The sequence below is a fragment of the Rana temporaria genome, chromosome 10 (genome assembly GCF_905171775.1).
Source record: "Rana temporaria chromosome 10, aRanTem1.1, whole genome shotgun sequence".
NCBI lineage: Eukaryota > Metazoa > Chordata > Amphibia > Anura > Ranidae > Rana > Rana temporaria.
In genome coordinates this window covers 143,677,944-143,704,121 of record NC_053498.1, presented here as the reverse complement: position 1 = coordinate 143,704,121, position 26,178 = coordinate 143,677,944, and the positions used below count along the sequence as shown (strand labels likewise).

Below are 26,178 nucleotides of genomic sequence, written 5' to 3'. Positions count from 1 at the left end.
AGTTCTTAACGTGCTTTGCCCAGAATAAGCTCCTGCTTCCCATCAGCCGCTCTAGAATGGAATGCTGCATGTTTATTGATTGTAGAATTATCAGACGCGATCGCCATCCGTTCACGGTTTAGCACGGTTGCGAGTTGTAATTTTGTGTCCTCCTGTTCTCTAGTAGGCTTGTGGTATGGCTGGAATATTGTGCCAACCGTTAGAAATCTTCTGCTATAAACGAGAGGCTTCGCAGAAGGATTTTTTTTAGGTTTTTTAGATATATACTTGCATGTGATTGGCCAAATGTGAATGGTAGACGCTCTGCTGCATAAACAGAATCCGACCCCCTCCACTAGAGCTGCACGATTAATCGTATAATAATCGCACAATCACATCCAGTGATCGCAATCCTCCCTATGCCACCATGCACCACTCTTCGACCTGGGGTTTGTCAAGCCCTCATACATATAGGTGGATATCTATCTATCTCTCTCTCTCTCTCTTTCTCTCTCTCTCTCTCACATACATACATACATACACATATTTTATATATATAATATATATTAGGGTTGTCCCGATACCGATACTAGTATCAGTATCGGGACCGATACCGAGCAATTGCGTGAGTACTTGTACTCGCGCAAATGCTCCCGATGCCTTTGCCATTCCCTGGGATGGGAGAAGTCAGCGGGCGGAGAGCGGAGTGCGAGTCCTGCCGCCACCGCCTGAAATTGAGAAGCGGGAGGGGGCTGCCACGAATTGAGAAGCGGGGGTGCCCTTTACAAAAAAAAGAAGAAATAAAGAAAAATATATACAAAAAAAGGGGGGTAGCCATCCGGGGCCCTGGGGACCTCTGGGCCCTTTAATAAACAGAAAAAAATAAATAAAAAATATATATTGATTTTTTTTTTTGAAAAGGGGGGTGCCATCTGGGTCCCTCTTGGCCCTTTAATATATATATATTTTTTTTTTATAAAAAGAAATTACAAAAAAATGGGGGGTTGCCATCTGGGACCTCTGGGCCCTTTAATACAAATACAAAATAAAACCTCTGGGCCCTTTAATAAAAAGAAAAAATAAATAAATAAAATAATATAACATTTTGAAATTGAGAAGCGGGAGGGGGCTGCCACGAATTGAGAAGCGGGGGGGCCCTTTACAAAAAAAAAAGAAGAAATAAAGAAAAATATATACAAAAAAAGGGGGGTAGCCATCCGGGGGCCTTGGGGACCTCTGGGCCCTTTAATAAACAGAAAAAAAAAATATATATATATATATAAAAAATATATATTGATTTTTTTTTTTTAAAAGGGGGGTTGCCATCTGGGTCCCTCTGGGCCCTTTAATATATATATATATATATATCTTTTTTATAAAAAGAAATTACAAATAAAATGGGGGGTTGCCATCTGGGACCTCTGGGCCCTTTAATACAAATACAAAATAAAACCTGGGCCCTTTAATAAAAAGAAAAAAAAAAGAAATAAAATAATATAACATTTTTTTTTATATAAAAAAAGGGGGGGTTGCCATCCGGGCCCTTTAATAATAATAATAATAATAAAAATAATAATAATTATATATATATAAATAAAAAAGAAAAGAAAAAAAAATATATAAAAAAAAGATTTTTTTTTTTATAAAAAAAAAGGGGGGTTGTCATTCAGGGCCCTGGGGATCTCCGGGCCCCTTACAGGTGTACTGCCTGTACCCCCCTGATGGCGGCCCTGGTTGGGTTACATGGGGTTATTCATTTAGATATGAGAATCTCGCTGGTATGGTTTTGCCACAAATCAGCGCTTCTCAAGCCTGCCTTAGATTTGTAGTAATCAGTAAAACTAACATTCACAATCGTAACCACAATATTAACTGAAACCTCATTGGCACAGACGTCTGCGGCAAGCCAAACAAATGCCTGTTTGGACAGGTGATAAGAAAACACTGCGATCTGTTCAGTGGAGCCTTGAAAGTGTGTCTAGATTGCGTCACGTTTTCCTGCGGCGTGCACCACCATTGTCTTTTTTTTTTCCATGCCAGTTGGCATTGCCCTCCAGTCCTTTACATTCACATGTAGTGAGCTCTGCATGGGGCAAGATTTTTGTGTGGATGTAGATAAAATTGAAGAAATCTCATCTAATTTAAAAAAAAATGTTGTTGAAAGGGAATTATAATGCTTTAAGTCTTTTTTATTTAGGTTTATCAGTTTTTAAATTGTTCTTAAATTGGCTTTTCTGATCTACATATAATATATATATATTTTTTTTGAAGATTTAATACTTGACAAAGGATAGCTAGAGCACTGTGGTCTACCTAAAGTGACATGAAGCTGCCTCCTTTGCAGCCCCCCTTTGTCTGATTGAAGCCTTGTACTAAACCCTCCAAGAAGGGAACAGTCCCTGCTCTGATGTCTCGTTGAGTTTCTGCAATAGTGAAAGTGATACAATGCTTTCCATGGTAAATGGAGATTATGGGGGTTATTTACTAAAACTGGAGCGTGCAAAATCCGGTGCAGCTCTGCATAGAAACCAATCAGCTTCCAGGTTTTATTGCCAAAGCTTAATTGAACAAGCTGAAGTTGGAAGGCGATTGGCTACTATGCACAGCTGCACCAGATTCTTAATAGTTTAATTTGATCAATTAGAAAAATGTAAAGTACTGTATATACTCGAGTATAAGCCGACCCGAATATAAGCCGAGGCACCTAATTTTACCACATTTGCAGCCTTGCTGTGCCCATCTCCAGCCTCACTGTGTCCATCTGCATGCCTCACTGTGCCCATCTCCAGCCTCATTGTGTCCATTTGCAGCCTCACTGTGTCCATCTGCATGCCTCACTGTGCCCATCTCCAGCCTCACTGTGTCCATCTGCATGCCTCACTGTGCCCATCTCCAGCCTCACTGTGTCCATCTGCATGCCTCACTGTGCCCATCTCCAGCCTCACTGTGCCCATCTCCAGCCTCACTGTGCCCATCTCCAGCCTCACTGTGCCCATTTGCAGCCTCACTGTGTCCATCTGCATGCCTCAGCCTCATGGTGCCCATCTGCAAAACTCAGCCAAAAAAATGTGCTGAAAAGCTTGGCTTATACTCGAGTATATACGGTAAATGAACAGAAATAAATCCAAATCAAATCCAATATTTGGTGTGACCGCCCTTTGCCTTCAAACCAGCATCTTTTTTTTTAGGTAGACTTGCACACAGTTCTTGAAGGAACTCGGCAGGTAGGTTGTTCTTTGTACATCTTGGTGATCTAAGCACAGATCTCCTGTGAGGCCCCGTACACACGACCGAGTTTCTCGGCAGAATTCAGCCAGAAACTCGATCGGAGCTGGATTCTGCCGAGAAACTCGGTCGTGTGTACACTTTTTAGCGAGGAAGCCGACGAGGAACTCGTCGGGCCAAAAAGAGACTCTATTTCCTCGTTGTTCAATGAGTAAAGTAGGCCCGCCGAGATCTCAGCGGCTTCCACACTGAACTCGACGAGGAACTCGATGTGTTCGGCACGTCGAGTTCCTCGGACGTGTGTACGGGGCCTCAGAGAAGAGAAGAAAAATCTAAATCAAATCAATATTATTATACCACCCTTTGGCTTCAAGCCAGCATCAATTCTTAAGTCCTCGGGCCTTTCCAGCCGTTTCCGATGCTCTCCGGTGCCCCCCCGCCTCTGGCCGCATGCGGTATTGCATGCCATTGAAGTCAATGCGGAACAAATTTGATTTCAATGGGGAAACTCGCTTTGATATGCGAGTACTTTGGATTACGAGCGTTCTCCTGGAACGGATTATGCTCGTAATCCAAGGTTCCATTTTATTTGTCTGTCAGGACATTTTTTTATGATTTTTTAAGTCCTAACTAAAATAACTAAAGACAATGGGCCAAATCTTCAAAAGAGATACGCAGGCGGAACTGCTGTTCAGCCTGCGTATCTCTTTGCCTAACTTTGGAAACGATCCTCAAAAGGATTTTTCCAAAGATAGGCATAAGATCTGACATCTGTAAGACACTTACACTGTCAGATCTTAGGATGCAGTACCGCATCCGCCGCTGGGGGCATTTCGCATTGAAATGCCGCTTTGCGTATGCAAATGAGGACTTACGGAGATCCACAAAGCTTTTAAGCATTGTGGTTTCTGCGTAAGTTCCGATTTGCTTGCGCAAAATTAGGGCTGGTTTTACAATGTGGAAAGTTAGTACACAATGTAAAACCAGACCTTTTTTTCGATCACCGCGTTTTTTTTTTAAATTTGAATTTTTTTTCCCGGCGCGTATTTTTTTTTTCACCCGTCGCAACTTTATTGTCTCGTCGCAATCCACAAAGCCCGGCGTAAATTACGTTCGCGCGCTGCACGTCGGGAAAATTACGTCACACGCATGCGCAGTACGGCCGGCGCGGGAGCGCGCCTCATTTTAATTGAATTCGCCCCCGGAGAGGAGGACCGCCTTGCGACGGAGGCACTTAAGTTACACGGTGTGTAATTTCTAGGTAAGTGCTTTGAAGATCGGGCACTTAGGTAGAAATTTAACGCCTGTGTAACTTAACTGCTGAAAGTTAAGTTAGGCTACGTTTTTGGGAATTTGGCCCAATCTCCTTACATTCCCTTTAAATATTTGTATTTTTTTTTTACTTTTGTCCTTTAAAGATCCTTCCCCCATAATTGCAGCTTACCCAATAACTGACTTCTCTCCTGTCCTTTGGATTTTTTGGTGCTTCTATGAAGCAGTGTGAGCACAGAACGCTCTCTATAATTTTATCCGTGGGAAATCGGCCAATTTCGTTGTTTTTGGTGTTGATGTGAGTTTGGCGGCTTATTCTATTAGGTGACGCAAAAGCCTGTTGGAGGGAAAATCTCCATTGACAAACAGCAAGAAGTCGGCGTCTTGAAATCGGATCGTTGAAAGCAGATATTTTTTTTTAGAGTCACTAAATTTGACGTGTGAAAACAATTTTCTGTAACATTTTGTTATTTGAAAACATAAGGTCGCGGTTAGATAATCTCCACTGTCATCCTGCCGTATATTTATTCTCCTTTTGATATTTTCTGCCTAGCGGTGTACTCCTGCTCTGTCGGAAACGGCGGCTGTGAACATGACTGCGTGCAGATCACCGTGGCTCATTACCAGTGCCGCTGCCGGAACAGCTACCGGCTGAAAGAAGACGGGAAGCACTGCGAATGTAAGTCAGGCTTTTGCTTTATTAATGAAAAGACAAAAATGTATTACAGTATTTGTGGTGCTCTACATCAAATGATATCATTCTTCTCCATCGGGCCATTTTGGAGACATCACCTGCTCATGTGTTCTGGTCTTCGTAGGGTTGAGTTGATGACCATGCTCACCATTGAAGACCAGGATTGTAGCTATGTTATGAAAGAATTCCCAGAGCACTATGGGTTACATAGGGAACGGAGTTGGGGGGGGGGGCATTTCCTCTCTGGGCCAAACTGAAAAACGAGTGGAACTCCGCTTTAAAGCGGAGGTTCACCCTAAAACAATTCTATACCATTACATCCAGCATACTTCCACCATCTACAGTATAGTGGGGTAGATTCAGGTAGATTTGCACATTTCTTACGGAGGCTCAGCGTACCGTTTTAACGCTGCGCCTCCGTAATTTACGTGCGCTACGCTTGATTCACGGAGCAGTAGCTCCGTAATTTGCGTGTGCGCTCCTGAAAACTGCCCGGCGTAAGCGCGCGTAATTTAAATGATCCCATAGGGGGCGTGGATCATTTAAATTAGGCGCGTCCCCGCGCCGAACGTAGTGCGCATGCTCCGTCGGGAAACTTTCCCGACGTGCATTGCGGCAAATGACGTCGCAAGGACGTCATTTGCTTTAACGTGAACGTAAATGGCGTCCAGCGCCATTCATGATTCACTTACGCAAATGACATAATTTTTCAAAAACGCGATGCGGGAACGACGGGTATACTTAGCATTGGCTGCCCCTGCTAATAGCAGGAGCAGCCTTACGCAGAAACCGACAAACGCAAACGACGTAAACTGCGTACGCAGGGCGCGCGTACGGTTGTGAATCGGCGTTAGTATGCAATTTGCATACTCTACGCTGACCACTACGGGAACGCCACCTAGCGGCCATCGTAAGAATGCAGCCTACGATACGATGGCATAAGAGCCTTTTGCCAGTCATATCTTAGGCTGCAGTTGGCGTATCGAGCTTCCTGAATCAGGAGCAGTCGATACGCCGGCGCAACTAAGCAGTTGGTTACGCAGACGCAATTGCTTGTTGAATCTAGGCCACTGTTTTTTTTTTGCCGTACATACTGTTTTATTGTTATTTTCCCCCCGGCTCCCGGGTTCTGGCTCCCGCGGGAGTGGGAGTTCCTATTTGAAGGTTAGATGATTGACGTCTGGTGAAAAACTTCCCTTGGCGCATAAGGTGCGTCACCAGTTTTCCGTAAAAATATCCGACCTGCGAGTCGGCTCTATACAGCGCCTGCGCCCCACGTGTAGAGCTGACAGCGCAGGCGCCATATAGAGCCGACTCGCAGGTCGGCTATTTACAAAAAACTGGTGAGGCGCCTTATGCGCCAAGGGAAGTTTTTCACCAGACGTCAATCATCTAACCTCTCAATAGGAACGCCCACTCCCGCGGGAGCCAGAACCCAGAAGCCGGGGGGGAAAATAACGATAAAACGGTATGTAGTGGCAAAAAAAACAAAAAAACAGCATACTGTAGATGGCGGAAGTATGCTGGATGTAATGGTATATAGATGTTTTTTTAGGGTGAACCTCCGCTTTAAGTGTTTGTCATGGATATGCAGTAATGTTTTTCTGTCAGCTTACCTCCTCCATGTGCTCACCTTAGAGGCCAGCCACTCTCACCTGTTTACTTAAGTAATCTCTTCTCTAGCATGGCTCCACCCCAGGCCCTATCAGGGAACTCTATATTAACCTGTGCACTGCAAGCCAGCCGTGCTGATCAACGTTGTTTGTTAGGCTATTGTGTCTTTGGTTTCCTGTTTCCTGCTTGCCGTGTGCTCTACGTTTGTCTTTGTTATTGATCTTGGCGTGTCCCTGACTATCCCTGCCTGCTTGTGACCCTGGCCTTGGCACGTTCGCGACTATCCCTGTCTGCTTGTGACCCTGACCCTTGGCTTGTTCTCCGTATATCCTTGTCTGCTAGTCGCCCCGACCTTGGCTTATCCTCCTATAGCCTAGCGTGAGCTGGGAGACCCTGGGGGCCGCGACCTGGAGTCAGCTGCAGCGTAGTCCATCCCCGCCACTAGAGGCTCTGGTAAAAAACCTGCTGGCTCTTAGACTCCGCACCCTGGGGAATCTTATGCTCTAGCTCCCTGTGGGATCCGTGTTGGTACCCCAGTACCATAGAGGTGCACTCCTGACCCCAACGGTGTGCATCTGTCACCTGGCCTCAGCTGACCTGACAGCGTTCCCTTCACTGGAACTAAAGGGCCATGCCCAACCCCTGAAAAACAACCCCACACCATAATCCCCCCTCCACCAAATGATTTGGACCAGTGCACAAAGCAAGGGGGAATGGGCAATTGCTGCCTCTGTCTCAATTTACTTGTGAGTATAAATTTCACATTGAGCTGTATAAACATTTTTAACAAGGAGTAAGGAGTAACCAGAAAACAAAAAGTGGAGCCTTTCCACCTATAAGCAGATGCATTACTGACATTTTTTAAAACACGGTCAAGGTGCCAGAGGCATAACACAGATGTTCCCCAGATTCTACCCCCTGTGTCTACACACAGCGCCGTCCCGCTAAATGGATGTGCTGCACATCTACTACCAATCATCCTCCATGACATTTCCAGCAGTAAGATAAATTGGCGAGAACCTTTGCACTAAATTGAAAAGGTTTTGTTTATCTTACAAGCTGAGATTTTCCTGCAAGATTGGAAATTTGGGCTTTTAGGCCCCTTTATAATATACAAATTAAATGACTTGGAGGGTTTCCTCTTTCAGAATGAACACAGGACCCCCCCCCCCCCAATCCTGCTGCTGTTCCCCTTTTGGGATTAGGCTTCGGGGGTTGAGGTTAAGCGTAAAGTAAAAATCAAACTTTGGTTAAAACTTTTGAAAGTTTGTAAATTTTTTGAGATTTTTTTTTTCCATTCTTAGTTTTTTTTGGGATGGTATGGGGTAGGTAGGGTTGGAACGTCTGGCTGTTTTTACTGTTTAGTGTTCACCCCCGAAAGGGCCTGCTGATTTATCTCAGATTCTTTTCCCAGATTAGAGCAGAAGGAGCACCCAATATCCAGTGAATGCAAATTGAAAGGTGAATTTATAATAATTTTTTGAAAGTAGCAACGAGTGATCAAGCCAACGCGTTTCGGGAGAACAAAGACCCCCCCCCCCTCCCTCAGGGCTGTTGCTGCATGCTAATAATGAATGGGGAAGGAACCCATAAAGGTATTGCCTCTGTAATCACAGCATACATTTATCTTTACGATCTTGGTGTTCCAGACACTCCTTTTTGGACTCCTTTCCTATTCATTATTATTAGGGTTGCCCCGATACCACTTTTTTAGGACTGAGTACAAGTACCGATACTTTTTTTCAAGTACTCGCCGATACCGAATACCGATACTTTTTTTTAAATGTGTCCCCCCACAAATGCAGCCATGTGTCCCCCCATATCCAGCCAAGTCTCCCCCCATAACCAGCCATGTCCCCCCATATGCAGCCATGTCCCCCCCCATATCCAGCCATGTCCCCACATATCCAGCCATGCCCCCCCCATGCAGCCATGTCCCCCCATATGCAGCCATGTCTCCCCCCATATACAGCCATGTCCCCCCCATGCAGCCATGTCCCCCCATATACAGCCATGTCCCCCATATGCAGCCATGTCTCCCCCCATATGCAGCCATGTCTCCCCCCATATGCAGCCATGTCTCCCCCATATGCAGCCATGTCTCCCCCCATATCCAGCCATGTCCCCCCATATGCAGCCATGTCTCCCCCCATATCCAGCCATGTCCCCCCATATGCAGCCATGTCTCCCCCCCATATCCAACCATGTCCCCCATATGCAGCCATGTCTCCCCCCATATCCAGCCATGTCTCCCCCCATATCCAGCCATGTCTCCCCCCATATCCAGCCATGTCTCCCCCCATATCCAGCCATGTCCCCCCCATATCCAGCCATGTCTCCCCCCATATCCAGCCATTTCTCCCCCCATATCCAGCCATGTCCCCCTTACCTGCATCCTGCTGCCGCCGACTGGTTAATTATTAACCAGTCGGCGGCAGCGGGGATGCGGCGTAACAGCGGCGGGATGCAGCTTAACGGCGGCGGGGGGGGGGGGAGTATTCTATTTCGGTATCGGGGGTATTTGCGGGAGTACGAGTACTCCCGCAAATACTCGGAATCGGTCCCGATACCGATACTAGTATCGGTATCGGGACAACCCTAATTATTATCATGCAGTAACAGCCCTGAGGAAGGGGGGTCTTCCCTGAAACGCGTTGGCTTGCTCACTTTTTGCTACTTTCAATAAAACGATTACAAATTCACAACTTGCATTCCCTGGATATCAGGCGCTCCCTTTTACCTACATTTACAAGTACATGAAGAAACAACCTTGAGGCCGTACTCAGAGGTAGCAACCCAAGCCCCCAAAAAGGGCTCACCATCACCTTCTTTTTACATTAGGCAGAAATGATTGGAAAGAGAGCTCTTCCAAACCTCCCCTATCATCACTAACCCATTGATTTAAGACTGATTGAGTCAGTCCAGCGCGATTTCCAACCCTAAAGAGCAGATTAGTGCAGAGGCAGCAAGGCACACGGCAACAGCCACTCTTCTGGCTCAATGAACAGTCTGGGGCAGGGGTCGGCAACCTCGGCCCTCCAGCTGTTTTGAAACTACAAGTCCCATGGGGCATTGCAAGACCTTAACAATCTCAGGCATGATTTCGAATGGCAGAGGCAAAATGGGATTTGTTGTTTCACCATAGCGGGAGGGCGGAGGTTGCCTACCCCTAGTCTAGGGGTTTAGCTTTTTTAAGCTTTATTGCAAATTGAACTTGGATGGGGTGCAGGGAGCTGTGGGATACTCAAAAAATTAAATAAAATAAAAAAACTGTACAGTAATATAAGGACACTCTTAACTTAGGCAAAGCTTCTCAGTTTAGTCCTCCTAGTAGCAACTAAGGGAATAGGCAACTCCTGAGACACTATAGGAATGGTCCAAATTTGGATCAGGGGGGGCGCGTTTTATGTAAAACAACTGTGACCCGATGTGATTGACGTTTTTGCGGAACGGCGCATGCGCCGTCCGTGGAATTTCCCAGTGTGCATTGCTCCAAAGTACACCGCAAGGACGTCATTGGTTTCGACGTGATCGTAAATGACGTCCAGCCCCATTCACGGACGACTTACGGCCATACTTAACATTGGCTGCGCCTCATATAGCAGGGGCAACTTTACGCTGGGAAAAGCCTAACGTAAACGTCGTATCTGTACTGTGTCGGCCGTGCGTACATTCGGGAATTTGCGTATCTAGCTAATTTGCATACTCGACGCGGAATTCGACGGAAGCGCCACCTAGCGGTCAAAAAAAAAATGCAGTTAAGATCCGACGGCGTAAGAGACTTACGCCTGTCGGATCTAATGGATATCTATGCGTAACTGATAAGAATCAGGCGCATAGATACGACGGGTCGGATTAGGACTTACGACGGCGTACATGGCGCTGCGCCGTCGTAAGCCTTTTCTGACTCTGGGCCTATGTGTCTCATTCCCACATAGGAAACCTGTGGTGCACATCACTATGATTGTTAGCATGCTTGTTTGGGGACCCAACCAAGTAATTAGAAGCAGGGGGCATGTAGAAAGGTATTTCACTTTCATCCTAATAGTGGCAAACCTCCTCAAGGGTAAACCGACGGGAAACTTGCATCTTGCTTTGAACAGAGAATTGAAATGAGATATCCTAACGTTGACCTTTTGAATGGATTTTGAAGATCAAAGGAAAATGTAAGCTCTGTAATTCTTTTTTAGAGGCAACCTGTATGTAATGGATATGAAGGCCATTGCTGACCTCGCCGTTGAAACAAAGTGCAGGTTGCCTAGCTTTCATGTCAAGTTTTCTGCTAGTTCTGAATAACCGACTTGGAAATTATTAAAGCCATTGGACCAGCTTGACAGCCAACCAACTAGTATTGTCCTAAAAAGTGTTCAGCATTGGCAGCCCCGTTATTTTTCTTAGAACAGGTTTGCTTTAGGGCAGTGGTTCTCAACCTGGGTATCTTGACCCCCCTCGGGGGTCAAATGATGATTTGTCAGGAGTCACTGAATCCTGGACTGTTCCTGAAGCCCGCACCTCTCTCCCAACCCTTTTTGCGGCCGCCCAGCAGGGCTGTCCCTGGATCCCGCAACCGCCCACTCAGCCTCTTCGCAGCCGCCCATTCAGTTCACGGCATGGGTGGGGGGAAGAGACTAGAGGTCAGCTGACTGGCCATTAGTTGTCATTAAAAGTCCCAATTACAGTTCTCAGATCAGCAGATGACCTTAATCAAGAGCAGGTTGGCTGATCAGAACTCCCCCCAGCATTGACACTGATTCCCAACTCCCTGCCAGCACTGCCACTGATCCCATCCGCCACCAGCACTGCCACTGATCCCATCCGCCACCAGCACTGCCACTGATCCCATTCGCCACCAGCACTGCAACTCATCCAAACTATCTGCCAGCACTGCCACTCATCCCAACTCCCCGTCAGCACTGCCACTGGTCCCAACTCCCCGTCAGCACTGCCACTGATCCCAACTCCCCGTCAGCACTGCCACTGATCCCAACTCCCCGTCAGCACTGCCACTGATCCCAACTCCCCGCCAGCACTGCCACTCATCCCAACTCCCCGCCAGCACTGCCACTCTTTCCAACTCCCCGGCAGCACTGCCACTCTTTCCAACTCCCCGGCAGCACTGCCACTGATCCCAACTCCCACGCCAGCACTGCCACTCATCCCAACTCCCCGCCAGCACTGCCACTCATCCCAACTCCCCGCCAGCACTGCCACTCATCCCAACTCCCCGCCAGCACTGCCATTCATCCCAACTCCCCGCCAGCACTGCCACTCATCCCAACTCCCTGCCGGAACTGCCACTCATCCCAACTCCCCGCCAGCACTGCCACTCATCCCAACTCCCCGGCAGCACTGCCACTCATCCCAACTCCCTGCCGGAACTGCCACTCATCCCAACTCCCTGCCAGAACTGCCACTCATCCCAACTCCCTGCCGGAACTGTCACTCAACCCAACTCCTTGCCGAAACTGCCACTCATCCCAACTCCCTGCCGGAACTGCCACTCATTCCAACTCCCTGCTGGAACTGTCACTCACGCCCCCCCCCCCCCCCACCAAGCAGTAAGAGAAGGAATAAAAATAGAGAATACGTGGAAGGGAGAGGAACAAAGAAAAAGGGGGCGAAAGAACAATTAAGACGGCTAGAGAGAGGGATGGGGGAAAAAAAACAAGAAATTAGGATAGAGAGAGATAAAAGGGAAAGAACTAGAACAAAGAGAGAGAGTGGTACATCCTAAAATGTACCATAAGGGGTTTTAATATTGTACGAGTGGAAGGGACTCAGGAAGCGCTAAATGTCTGTGGGTTAGGGGCGCAAATTACTTGTCTTGCCTTGGATGGTGACAACCCACACTACCAAAATATATTTACCGTTAGGGGTCCCCACAACTTGAGAAATTTTATCAAGGGGTCACTGCATTAGAAAGGTTGAGAACCACTGCTTTAGGGTCATCACTGAATGACTAGACAGTGACGATGGGAATGCCCCGCCACCTATAGGATCCCACACTGTAGACTCCAATTATCATATCTATAGTAAGCTTTATATTTCTAAACAAAAGGTTATATGTGCTGCAAATAACCCACTTGATCTGTTCTACCAATAAACCATTTTTATAATACGTGGACTTTTGCTTTAAGACACGCCCCTTTTTTCTGTCTGCCATTAACATTCCTATTTCACATATCCTTCATTATTGTTCGGAAACACGATTTATCATGAAGTGAAAACACTGGTGATTTTTCCTATGTTGTGACTGCTGTTAGTAGCACATTTTTGGCCTCATTTACTGCTATGTCTAATTATTTTCAACATGCGTTTCCTTTGCTCCGACCACAGCGTAGTATAATGTTCTGAAGGATGTTTGTACAAATTCCGCTTTAATCGGTTCCATCTGTGTCACCAGTAACCAATCCGTGTTCTTCGCGCAACGGAGGATGCATGCATCAATGTAACAATGATGGAGGAGTCGTCAGATGTTCCTGCCACCCCGGATATGCATTGGCAGCTGATGGCAAGATGTGTGAAGGTACGGCATGCAAGCTGGATATATGTGATAACGTTTAAAGGGTCAGTCCTCTTAAAACTGCATAAACAAAAAAACAACTCTAGGCAAAATTTATTTTCACTTTGGATAGGATGGGGTAGGGTTAGAGTCCCTTGTAGGCAGGCCTGTTGCTACAGGACAGGCAAAACAAACAATTGCTTGGGGCCCCGAGCTAGCCTGGAGCCCCCAACTTCCCCTTCCCAGGCTGTAGCGTGGCCAAGCTCCTCTTCCTTCCTCCTGGAGTCCTGTCAGTCCGGCTGGGTACCGTGTGTGGTACAGGAGATTCAGTTTCCGCACACTGAGTGCTTACTTCCTTTCAGTCCGGCCGGGAACACAGGAAACTGAATCTTCTGTACCGCGCGGTACCCGGCACGGCCCGGGCACTATCTGTTAGGGGACTGGGGACCCATAATGATAGAACACCGGACTGACAGGAGGAAGAGGAGCTCGGCCACGCTACAGCGGCAGCCTACAGGGAAGAAGGGGAGAATAGAAAAACATAGGGACTAGGGAGGAGTAAGAACAAAAATTAGTGTAGCGCTAACGTAGGCTTTGGGTGCGGGGGGAGGGGGTGCTTGGGGGCCCCCATTTTGCTTGGGGCCCCCAAATTCCTTCAAACGGCCCTTCTTGTAGGTTGTTATTGTCATCTGTGTCAGGACAGGAGGTCCTGCTAAAAACATGTCCCCTTATAGCCTGTCCTGGTTTCACAGATGGTCACTCGCTTCCTTTGCTTGTGACCAGTGGTGGCTGGTGCTCAAAATTTTTGGGGGGCGCAAACAAACTGAAAAAAAAAACATCAATTGCAGCCTCACTGTGCCCATCAATTGCCACCACTGTGCCCATCAAACGCAGCCATTGTGCCCATCAATTGCCGCCACAGTGCCCATCAATTGCCGCCACTGTGCCCATCAAACGCAGCCACTGTGGCCATCAAACGCCGCCAGTTTGTCCCATCAAATGCCACCGGTCGGCAATAGGGTGACCACATTACCAAACTGCCATTCAGGGACACACCCCCCTCTCTCGCATTCCCCCAAAAAAGATGAGGGGGGTGGGGGGAAATGTAGCCTCGGGGGTTGATGGGGAATTTGGCGGCGGGTTATTTGTCAGGTGAATGTGCCACCTGATGCAGTGCCCTTGCCACCCATAGCCTGCCATCAGATTCCGTGCTGCTGTCACTCCCTCTGCATGAGCCGCCTGCATCGAAGGAAAGAAGCAGAGTCACTATCTGGAGAGTGAAGATCACACCAGTCCCTGCTGCTTGCCGCTGGGTGCCCGAGAAGGAGGAGGTGCTGAGGTGGGTGGGGACAGCAGTGACCCTATTTCCAAACTACCATTCAGGGACACCATCCCTTCCCAAAAAATCAGCTTGTCCTGTAACGAATCACAGCACAGTGATTGGACACAAGAGGCGGGATTTATGATTTCCCCAATCACAAGCAGGGGGCGGGGACTGTGCTCCTCCAGGCATTCCCGGCAAGGACAAGTACTGTCGGTGAGTAAAGCCGTGATGTGGCGGCCTTTTTTGGGGGCATCAGATTGGCTGGGGGGGGGGGGGGTGGCTGTGTCAGTTTCATTCCAGGACACTGTATTGTCCTGGAATGAATGTGCCGGGACAGACCTGCAAAAATGCGGGACTGTCCCGGGCAATCCTGGAAACGGGGTCACCCTATGCACTGGGCGCAGGCCTCGCTCCAGGCCTCACTGTCTGAGAGTATATTGTCACTGGTTGCAAGATGCCAGGCAGCGCCGGCCCTAGCAACAAGTTCCGGAAATGTATTTACTAGTTAGTAGGGGGTGGCTGTGTCCTCTATTCCGGTGATCTGCCGAGCTGGTTCCGGCTATCGTGAAAGTTCCTGCGCAGGCACAATCTGATCTGCCGAGATGGTTCCGGCTAACGGGAAAGTTCCTTCAAGGACTGCGCAGGCGCAAACTTGCCAACGGAAATCTCCGAACCTCGGCCGGCATCCAGGGCGACGTGGATTTCGAGGAAAGTGGCCAGTCGGCCTCAAGTCCTCGCTTCACTTGGACGGCTCGCACCGCTCGCTCGGCCTCCTGGCTCTTTTTTTAACATCCTCCAATTCACGGGGATGTTAAAGAATGAGCCTGGATGCCGGGCGAGGTTCGGAGATTCCGTCGGCAAGTTTGCGTCTGCGCAGTCCTTGAAGGAACTTCCCCGTTAGGGGAACCTTAAGGACAAGTCACCGGGACACTGTATTGTCCCGGAATGAATGTGCCCGGGACCCAGGAAAGACATGTCAATTGCGGGACAGTCCCCGGGCAATCCGGGACACGTGGGCACCCTAGTCGGCAAATGGTTAATCTTTTGGGAGTTTTTCACCATAAACTGAAATTTCTATTGCAGGTAATGCCTAAAATGTTATATTCATTTTTTTTTGTTATATTGTTTTTTTGTTTTGTTTTTTAAAGTGAAGCTGCCCTTTAAGTTGGACAATAGAAGGTATGACTTACTCATTCCAACAATGCATTTATATTGAAGTATAATAGTGCACAATTGCTATGTACAGGGCAGATCGTTAATTTGCAATCCTATTAAGGTGGCCGTCCTGATTTCCATTTTTCCGCTGCCGCCGCCGCCGTCTCTGCCAGTCCATTTCACACCGGCGGTATTAATTAGACCTTCATGCCACAAGTTGAATTGTAATTGTCCCAGCCAGCTCCTAATAAGCCCTTGCAGACTGCAGCAAAAGCATTTACAAAATTAAACTTCTTTCTTTTTTTTTTGTTCTTTCCATCCAGGGGATTATTATTGTTGGCTGAATTGTATCGGAGCTCCATCGCCCCGTTCTCACATCGAATAATCTCTCCCCTCTTCTTCTTTTTTAAAGACATTAACGAGTGCGTGACGGGGCAGGCCATGTGTGCGCACAGCTGTCTCAATACTCGCGGCTCCTTCCACTGCGGTTGCAGTCCCGGCTACGAGCTTGGAGTTGATGGAAAGCAGTGCTACAGTAAGTGTTCCATGGGGGGGGGGGGGGGGGGCAAACGCCGTCTTCAACATCTGTAAAAAATCTGCTTCTTTGGCTGTGAAATATTTTGTGTTCCTCGGCCAGAAATCACCATTTTTCTTCTTCTGTTGCTTCCCCCCCCCCCCTCTCTCGTTACATAGTTGGTAAGGTTGAATAAAGACACCAGCCCATCGCAGGTTTCAAGAAGATTTGCATCTGAGTTTTAAAGATATTTTAATATAGAACCTCAAAAAAAAAGCAGCTACTTAAATAATAATAATGTGTACCAAAAATTCTGAATAAACAAAATAGTAGCGCTAAAAAATAACTAAACGTTTCTAAATATTAATCAATATATTCGTGATACCGAAAATATTGTGAGGAATGCAGGAATATATAAATAAAGTGAAAAAATTGTATAAATATATATGTGAAAAAGCGTCCACATAGAAAATCCAAGGTGATAATATTCCAGGTGAAAGCAATTTAAGTGTCCAAAGGAAAACAAATCATCAAAAAATCTTCTTAATATGAGACCTTTCACCACACCGAAGTGCTCAGTGACTCCACACCCATAAGAATTGCGCTTACCAATGCTATATGTCTTGCATTCTCATGCTTGAATAGTGTCCTATCATTGGTGTCAGTGGGAGGAATAGTGTCCCATCATTGGTGTCACTGGGAGGAATAGTGTCCCATCATTGGTGTCAGTGGGAGGAATAGTGACCCATCATTGGTGTCAGTGAAAGGAATAGTGTCCTATCATTGGTGTCAGTGAGAAGAATAGTGTCCCATCATTGGTGTCGGTGGGAGGAAAATTCCCCCATCATTGGTGTAAGTGGGAGGAAAATTCCCCCATCATTGTTGTCAGTGGGAGGAATAGTGTCCCATCATTGGTGTAAGTGGGAGGAAAATTCCCCCATCATTGGTGTCAGTGGGAGGAATAGTGTCCCATCATTGGTGTCAGTGAGAGGAATAGTGTCCCATCATTGGTGTCAGTGAGAGGAATAGTGTCCCATCATTGGTGTAAGTGGGAGGAAAATTCCCCCATCATTGGTGTCAGTGGGAGGCATAGTGTCCTATCATTGGTGTCAGTGAGAAGAATAGTGTCCCATCAGTGGAGGAATAGTGTCCCATCATTGGTGTTAGTGGGAGGAATAGTGTCCCATCATTGGTGTTAGTGGGAGGAATAGTGTCCCATCATTGGTGTCAGTGGGAGGAAATTTCCCCCATCATTGGTGTCAGTGGGAGGAATAGTGCCCCATCATTGGTGTCAGTGGGAAGAATCACATGCCTGACTCCGAAACGTTGCACTCTCCTGTGTTGTGATCATGCAATAAATCATCTGTTTGGATGCTATTTACGTCGTTCCATGGTGTACATTGTCACTTGAACCAGTTCCCAGCTGGTTGTTACTACAGCACCCTAATCTGAGAGCTCCTCCAGGAATGTGTGTAATGGGAATATGAAGTATGAGTGGGAAGAATAGTGCCCCATCGTTGGTGTCAGTGGGAGGAATAGTGCCCCATCGTTGGTGTCAGTGGGAGGAATAGTGCCTCATCGTTGGTGTCAGTGGGAGGAATAGTGCCCCATCGTTGGTGTCAGTGGGAGGAATAGTGTCTCATCATTGGTGTCAGTGGGAGGAATAGTGCCCCATCATTGGTGTCAGTGGGAGGAATAGTGTCCCATCATTGGTGTCAGTGGGAGGAATAGTGTCCCATCATTGGTGTCAGTGGGAGGAATAGTGTCCTATCGTTGGGGTAAGTGATAAGAATAGTGCCCTATCATTAGTGTCAGTGGGAAGAATAGAGCCCCATTGTTGGGGTCAGTGGGAGAGATAGTGCCCCAGTCTTGGGGTCAGTGGAAGGAGAAGTGCCCCATCATTAGTGTCAGTGCGAAGAATAGTTCCCCATTGTTGGGGTCAGTGACATAAATCTTGCCCACATGTTGGTGTAGAAGGAATAGTTCCTTGTATCAGTGGGGGAAATCGTGTTCCAAGGGCCTGATAAAAGCAAGCAAAGGGCCACATCCAGCCCCCCGGGCCACAGTTTGGAGACCCCTGATCTATAGAAATGGGGTGACAATGGATTTGTGATGGAAGAGGAACATGCAGATACCTTGTGTGTCAATGCGGCTCTATTTTTCCTTGTATCCCGTCTCACTCGATCCACTTTTCTCAAGCAGAGAGTTTTTTGTGTGAATCGGTTACAAAGTGTCTTATTTGGAGATCCTGCCAGTAATCACACTTCTTGCTGCAGGCTGACAACGCTAAGCCCCTCCTCCCAATCATCATTAGCGTTGTCAGCCTGACGTGGGCGGCTTCAGTTGTCCATTGGGCGTTCTATTTGGCCGCGTTGCCCTGGTAAGCCGTCCAACAGCCAACTCAAGGGGCTCGGTTGGCAGCCCAATAGATTAAAGATTAAAAGTGTCTTCTATTTGTCTTCCAGTCCTTCCCGCTAATCCTTTGTTCTTCTACCCCAGGGATAGAGATGGAGATCATTAACAGCTGTGAAGTAAACAATGGCGGATGCTCCCATGATTGTCGCCACAGCGGTACGGGTCCTCTCTGTCTGTGCCCGCAAGGGTTGGATCTGGATTCCGATGGGAAAACCTGTGTTGGTAAGTTGGATTGAGGAAAAGCTTTCGGTGGTATTTAACCACTTCCGGACCGCCGCATGTATATGTACGTCGGCAGAATGGCACAGACAGGCACATTGGCATACATGTACGTCCCTGCCTAGAGGTGGATGGGGGGTCCGATCGCGCCCCCCCCCCCCCGGTACATGCGGCGGTTCTTGTGGCTGTCCGAGCGATCCGGGACGAGGGCGCAGCTATTCGTTTCTAGCCGCCCCCTCGCGATCGCTCCCCGGAGATGAAGAACGGGGAGAGCCGTATGTAAACACGGCTTCCCCGTGCTTCACTGTGGCGGCGCATCGATCGTGTCATCCCTTTTATAGGGAGACTCGATCGATGACGTCACACCTACAGCCACACCCCCCTACAGTTGTAAACACACACTAGGTGTACCCCAAATCCTACAGCGCCCCCTGTGGTTAACTCCCAAACTGCAATTGTCATTTTCACAGTAATCAGTGCATTTTTAATGCATTTTTTGCTGTGAAAATGACAATGGTCCCAAAAATGTGTCAAAATTGTCCGAAGTGTCCGCCATAATGTCGCAGTCACGAAAAAAATCGCTGATCGCCGCCATTAGTAGTAAAAAAAAAAAAATGTATAGAAATGCAATAAAACTATCCCCTATTTTGTAAACGCTAAAAATTTTGTGCAAACCAATCGATAAACGCTTATTGCGATTTTTTTTTACCAAAAATATGTAGAAAAATACGTATCAGCCTAAACTGAGGAAAAAAAATATTTTTTTATATATGTTTTTGGGGGATATTTATTATAGCAAAAAGTAAAAAATATTGAATTTTTTTCAAAATTGTCGCTCTATTTTTGTTTATAGCGCAAAAAATAAAAACCGCAGAGGTGATCAAATACCACCAAAAGAAAGCTCTATTTGTGGGGAAAAAAAGGACGCCAATTGTGTTTGGGAGCCACGTCGCACGACCGCGTAATTGTCAGTTAAAGCGACGCAGTGCCGAATCGCAAAAAGGAGCCAGGTCCTTTAGCTGCATTTCGGTCCGGGTCTTAAGTGGTTAAAGACGGTCCTGGTTCCCAGCATAGCCAGAGAGCTGACCACAATGTTCTCCTGCTTAGTGTGGTCAGTTGTTGATAGAAAAAGCAGAAGGGCTGGCAGGATCACCGGGGATTTCACACAAAGGAAGCAATACAAAGAGGAGACTTTCTCATACAAGTACATGGTACAGGAGGCACGTATCAGGAATATGAAGTGTTGGGGGGGGGGTAACAAAAGCCAAATGAAACCATTTAACCAAAGCTGGCCTGCCGTACTTTAAGCCGGCTAAGCCCATCCAATCCCCGGAGACTTTGACAGATAAAAAGATCTGAAGACCGTCTTCTAACAGACGCTTTATCCTTTCTTTCTCTATTTGGAAGCCTATGGTAAATCTTTGGACAGACGAAGTCTCCGCTGTGTAAACCTTTGCAGGCTCCAGTGTTTTAGCCGCGAGCTGCGATGATTGGCAGAGGTTACGGCGTAGCTTTGCAGGCGAGGATAAAAGGCGCATGAGATCGGGTCCATGCTGGGGTCGTGCGTCGTTCTACAGCTGCTCCCGTAACTCCGCAGTCTCGCCTCCCCGCGTGATTTTCGACACATCAGAGTCAAGCCGGGCCGGCGTCAGACATGTTACAGTCAGTGCATAGCCCAAAAAATTAAAAATGTTCCTTTACTTACACAGTAAGGGCCAGATTCAGGTAGAATCGCTTATCTTTAGGAGGGCGTAGCGTATCTCAGATACGCTACGCCGCCGTAACTTAGTGAGGCAGGTCCCGTATTCTGAAAGAACTTGCGCCCTAAGTTACGTCGGCGTAGCGTAAATGGGCCGGCGTAAGCCCGCCTAATTCAAAGTAGGCTGGTAGTGGGCGTGTTGTATGTTAATGACTCGTGACCCCACGTAATTGACGCTTCTAACGAACGGCGCATGCGTGAATGTATCCCAGTGCCAATGCTTTAGACGTGAACGTAACTTACGCACAGCCCTATTCGAGTAGGACTTACGCAAACGACGCAAAATTCGACGCTGTCCCGACGTCCATACTTAACATTGGCTACGCCTCATATAGCCAGGGGTAACTTTACGCCGGAAAAAGCCTTACGTAAACAGCGTAAATCAATGCGCCGGGCGCGCGTAAGTTTCTGAATCGGCGTATCTAGCTCATTCGCATATTCTATGCGTAAATCTACGGAAGCGCCCCTAGCGGCCAGCGTAAATATACACACCAAGATACGACGGCGTAGGAGACTTACGCCGCTCGTATCTAGGCAACAGTGAGGCGCATCTGATTCTATGAATCAGGCGCAGAGATGCGACGCCTCACACTCAGAGTTACGACGGCGTATCTGAAGATACGCCGTCGTAACTCCTTTGTGAATCTGGGACTAAATATACATCGGTTAAAAAAAAAAAAAACCTAGGATAAGATAAATAGGAAAACTTCCATATACAGAGCCTTGAAAAAGTATTCATACCCCTTGAAATTCTCCACATTTTCTCATGTTACAACCCAAAAACGTAAATGTTTTTTATTGGGGTTTTATGTGATAGACCAACACAAAGTGTCACATAATTGTGAACTGGAAGAAAAATTATAAATGGTTTTCAATTTTTTTTTTACAAATAAATATGTGAAAAGTGTGTTTGTGGGGGGGGGGGGGGGGGACATTTATATTCAGCCCCCTTTACTCTGATCCCCCCTAACTAAAATCTAGTGGAACAAATTGCCTTCAGAAGTCACCTAATCAATAAATAGAGTCCACCTGTGTGTAATTTAATCTCAGTATAAATGCAGCTGTTCTGTGAAGCCCTCAGAGGTTTGTTAGAGAACCTTAGTGACCAAACAGCATCACGAAGGCCAAGGAACACACCAAACAGGTCAGGGATAAAGTTGTGGAGAAGTATAAAGCAGGGTTAGGTTATATAAAAAATCTCCCAAGCTTTGATCATCTCACGGAGCTCTGTTCAATCCATCATCGGAAAATGAAAGGAGTATGGCACAACTGCAAACCTACCAAGACATGGCCGTCCACCTAAACTGACCAGGCCGGGCAAGGAGAGCATTCATCAGAGGAGCAGCCAAGAGGCCCATGGTAACTCTGCAGGAGCTGCAGAGATCCACAGCTCAGGGGGGAGAATCTGTCCACAGGACAACTATTAGTGGTCTCTCCACAAATCTGCCCTTTATGGAAGAGTGACAAGAAGAAAGACATTGGAGAAAGAAAGACATAAGAAGTCCTGTTTGCAGTTTGTGAGAAGCCATGTGGGGGAGGGGACACAGCAAACATGTGGAAGGAGGTGCTCTGGTCACATGACACCAAAATTCTACTTTTTGGCCTAAAAGCAAAACGCTATGTGTGAGGAAAACTAACACTGCACATCACGCTGAACACACCATCCCTACTGTGAAACATGGTGGTGTCAGCATCATGTAGTGGGGATGCTTTTCTTCAGCAGGGACAGGGAAGCTGGTCAGAGTTGATGGGAAGATGGATGGAGACAAATACAGGACAATCTTAGAAGAAAACCTGCAAAAGACTTGAGACTGGGGGGGGGGGGGGGTTCACCTTCCTGCACGACAACGACCCTAAACATACAGCCAGAGCTACAATGGAATGGTTTAACCATCCCAATCTAAATGTTTTACCATTGTGATGTATAATATGTTGGTAAGGTTGCAGTGATTATAATCTCGTGCTTTTAGTAAAATAGTATTAGTAATATATTTTCTTTTAAATCTAGATGTTGATGAGTGCAGCAACGGCGCCTCCTGCTGTCAGCAAGTTTGTTCCAACTATGTCGGCGGCTATGAGTGCAGCTGCTATCCAGGATATCGGCTCAACCACGATGGCTGCGGCTGTGATGGTAACTGGCCTCTCTCCAGTAATGGAAAAATGTTCAATGACCTTTTTAAAGTCCCCGTTGTTGTTAAATGATGAAGAATGCAGTTTTTGGATCACTTTGGGGGGAGATTTACTCAAACTGGAGAGTGCAAAATCCGGTGCGGCTTTGCGTGGGAGCCAATCGGCTTCTAACTTCAGCTTGTTCAATGAAGCTTTGACAATAAAACCTGGAAGCTGATTGGTTGCTATGCAGAGCTGCACCAGATTCTGTGAGTTTTAGGCTCTATTTACACTTGTGCGAATTGTCATGCAACTGTGGACATCAATGTTGCATGATAAAGTCGTTCCCCATGTTTTTCAATGATATCCATTCATATAGGCATGGCTTAAAGTTGCAACATCTTCAGGTCTTCAGCCATCAGGAATTATTGGGCCCCTTACACAGCTGCAGGCATGGGCCCCCTGGAGCAGAGAACCGGGGGGGGGGGGGGTGCTGCCGCCTGAAATTGAGAAGCGGGGGGGGCTGCTGCGACTTGAGAAGCGGGGGGGGGGGGCCTTTACAAAAAAAGAAGGAATATAGAATAATATATATAAGAAAAGGGGGGTTGCCATCCGGTTGTAAAAGAAATTACAAAAAAGGGGGGTTGCCATCCGGAACCTTTGGGCCCTTTAATAATAAAAGGGGGTTGCCATCCTGGGCCCTTTAATAAAAAAAAAATATATATAAACAAAAATAAAAAAATAAACATTTATAAAAAATAAAAAAAAGGGGGTTTGCCACATGGGGCCCTGGGGACCTCTGAGCCCTTTAATAAACAAATAAAATAAAAAAAATATATATATATATATATATATATAAAGAAAAAGAAAATAAATAAAATAATATAAATAAAAATTATTATTTTTTTATAAAAAAGGGGGGTTGTCATCCGGGGCCCTGGGGATCTCCGGGCCCCTTACAGGTGTACTGCCTGTACCCCCCTGATGTCGGCCCTGACTGCACAGTCGCATGACATGTCGTACCCCCATGATTTTCAATTAGTACCGTTTATATCTGTGCGACTTTACTTCAATGTAGGTAGTCCCTGCATTACTTTGGTCCAACTTTGATGCAACTTGAGCTCCATAGACCTTTAACCACTTGCCGACCGCCACGTGCCGATATACATCGGCAGAATGGCATGGGCAGGCAAATGGGCGTACCTGTAAAGTTGCTGACTCGTGAGTGCGCCCACGGGTCCCCGGGAACTCGATGTTCCCGGGGGCCCGCGATTGCGGTCGGCAAAGGCCCGAATAGGGGGATGCCTTTGTAAACAAGCCATTCCCCCGTTCTGCCTAGTGACACGTCAGGGATCTACTGTTCCCTGTGATCGGGAACAGTGATCGCTGACGTGTCACTGGTAGCTCCTCCCCCTAACAGTTAGAAACACTCCCTAGGACACACTTAACCCATTCAGCACCCTCTAGTGGTTAACCACTTCACCGCCAGTGTCATTTTTATAGCACTGATCGCTGTATAAATGACAATGGTGCCAAGAATGTGTCAAAAGTGTCCGATGTGTCCTCCATAAAGTCGCAGTCACGATAAAAATCGCAGATCGCTGCCATTACTAGTGAAAAAAAAGGAATAATAAAAATGCCATAAATCTATCCCCTATTTTGTAGACGCTATAACTTTTGCACAAACCAATCAATATATGCTTACTGTGCTCAAAAATTTTTGGGGGGCGCAAACGTAAAACAAAATGAAAAAAATTGCAGCCTCACTGTGCCCATCAAACACAGCCACTGTGCCATCAATTGTCACCACTGTGCCATGCCATCAAACGCAGCCACTGTGCCATCAATTGTCACCACTGTGCCATGCCATCAAACGCAGCCACTGTGCCATCAATTGTCACCACTGTGCCATGCCATCAAATTCAGTCACTATGCCATCAATTCGCACCACTGTGCCATGCCATCAAATGCAGTCACTGTGCCATGCCATCAAACGCAGCCACTGTGCCATCAATTATCACCACTGTGCCATGCCATCAAATGCAGTCACTATGCCATCAATTCGCACCACTGTGCCATGCCATCAAACACAGTCACTGTGCCATGCCATCAAACGCAGCTGCTGTGCCATGCCATCAAACGCAGTCGCTGTGCCATGCCATCAAACGCAGTCACTGTGCCATGCCATCAAACGCAGTCACTGTGCCATCAATTATCACCACTGTGCCATGCCATCAAATGCAGTCACTATGCCATCAATTCGCACCACTGTGCCATGCCATCAAACACAGTCACTGTGCCATGCCATCAAACGCAGCTGCTGTGCCATGCCATCAAACGCAGTCGCTGTGCCATGCCATCAAACGCAGTCACTGTGCCATGCCATCAAACGCAGTCACTGTGCCATGCCATCAAACGCAGTCACTGTGCCATGCCATCAAACGCAGCCACTGTGCCATGCCATCAAACACAGCCACTGTGCCATGCCATCAAACAAAGCCACTGTGCCATGCCATCGAACACAGCCACTGTGCCATGCCATCAAATGCAGCCACTGTGCCATGCCATCAAATGCAGCCACTGTGCCATGCCATCAAATGCAGCCACTGTGCCCCTCAATTGTCGCCACTGTGCCAATTGTCACCACTGTGCCCTTTAATTGTTGCCACTGTGCCCATTGTCACTACTGTGCCCATTAATGCCACTGTACCCTTTGTCGCAACTATGCCCATTGATGCCACTGTGCCCTTTGTCGCCGCTGTGTCCTGTAAAATGCACTTACCTTACTCCTTAAACGTCCCTCGATGTCTTCTCCCGCCTTGGTGACGCTTCAGCCAATCAGGTTACCGATAACCAGAATCGGCGAACCTGATTGGCTGAGACGGCCGTCAGTCTTATCCAAGGAACGCACCCCCCGTACGTTCCGAGGATAAGACATCCGTGAGACGAAAGGCTGTACTCGGCACAGCCAACCAGCAGCCGTTATTCAGGTGGTTGGCACTCAATGTTCGGCCATCTCTGAATAGACCAGCGGCAGCTGGCAACAACAACATACATTCATGCGATGCATGAATGTATGTTATTTTCAGTGGCGGTGCGGAGCCAGAGGGGGCGGCGCTCCAGCGCCCTCTATGGACGGACCGCCGCTGCTTTGGAGTTGTGTAAGTGTGAATGGAGCCTTGGTAAATCTCCCCCTGTGTGATTACTATTTGTTCATCCTTTTCCTTTAGATGTGAATGAATGTTTATCGAACAATGGGGGATGCAGCCAAGTGTGTGAGAACCTCCCTGGGTCATCCGCCTGCAGCTGTAATCCTGGTTATAGACTGGACGCCGACGGCAAAGGATGTACCGGTAAGGCGCTCTTACACTTTGTGTTTCATGGCTTTACTTAAAGT

The 26,178-nt window shown here is 47.3% G+C and overlaps 1 protein-coding gene across 3 annotated transcripts in view; it reads left to right on the top strand.

The window, feature by feature from the left end:
• The window catches only part of MEGF6 (multiple EGF like domains 6), a 409,802-nt gene that overhangs the window by 304,619 nt on the left and 79,005 nt on the right, over positions 1-26,178 (top strand). For 2 of the 3 annotated variants that reach the window (XM_040326457.1, XM_040326459.1), the window contains 6 exons: positions 5,030-5,155; positions 13,188-13,310; positions 16,178-16,300; positions 18,779-18,916; positions 22,681-22,803; positions 26,012-26,134. In XM_040326457.1, coding sequence (XP_040182391.1) covers positions 5,030-5,155; positions 13,188-13,310; positions 16,178-16,300; positions 18,779-18,916; positions 22,681-22,803; positions 26,012-26,134 — 756 coding nt within the window. The remainder of the gene's footprint in view (positions 1-5,029; positions 5,156-13,187; positions 13,311-16,177; positions 16,301-18,778; positions 18,917-22,680; positions 22,804-26,011; positions 26,135-26,178) is intronic. The other variant, XM_040326458.1, reaches the window with a different exon arrangement.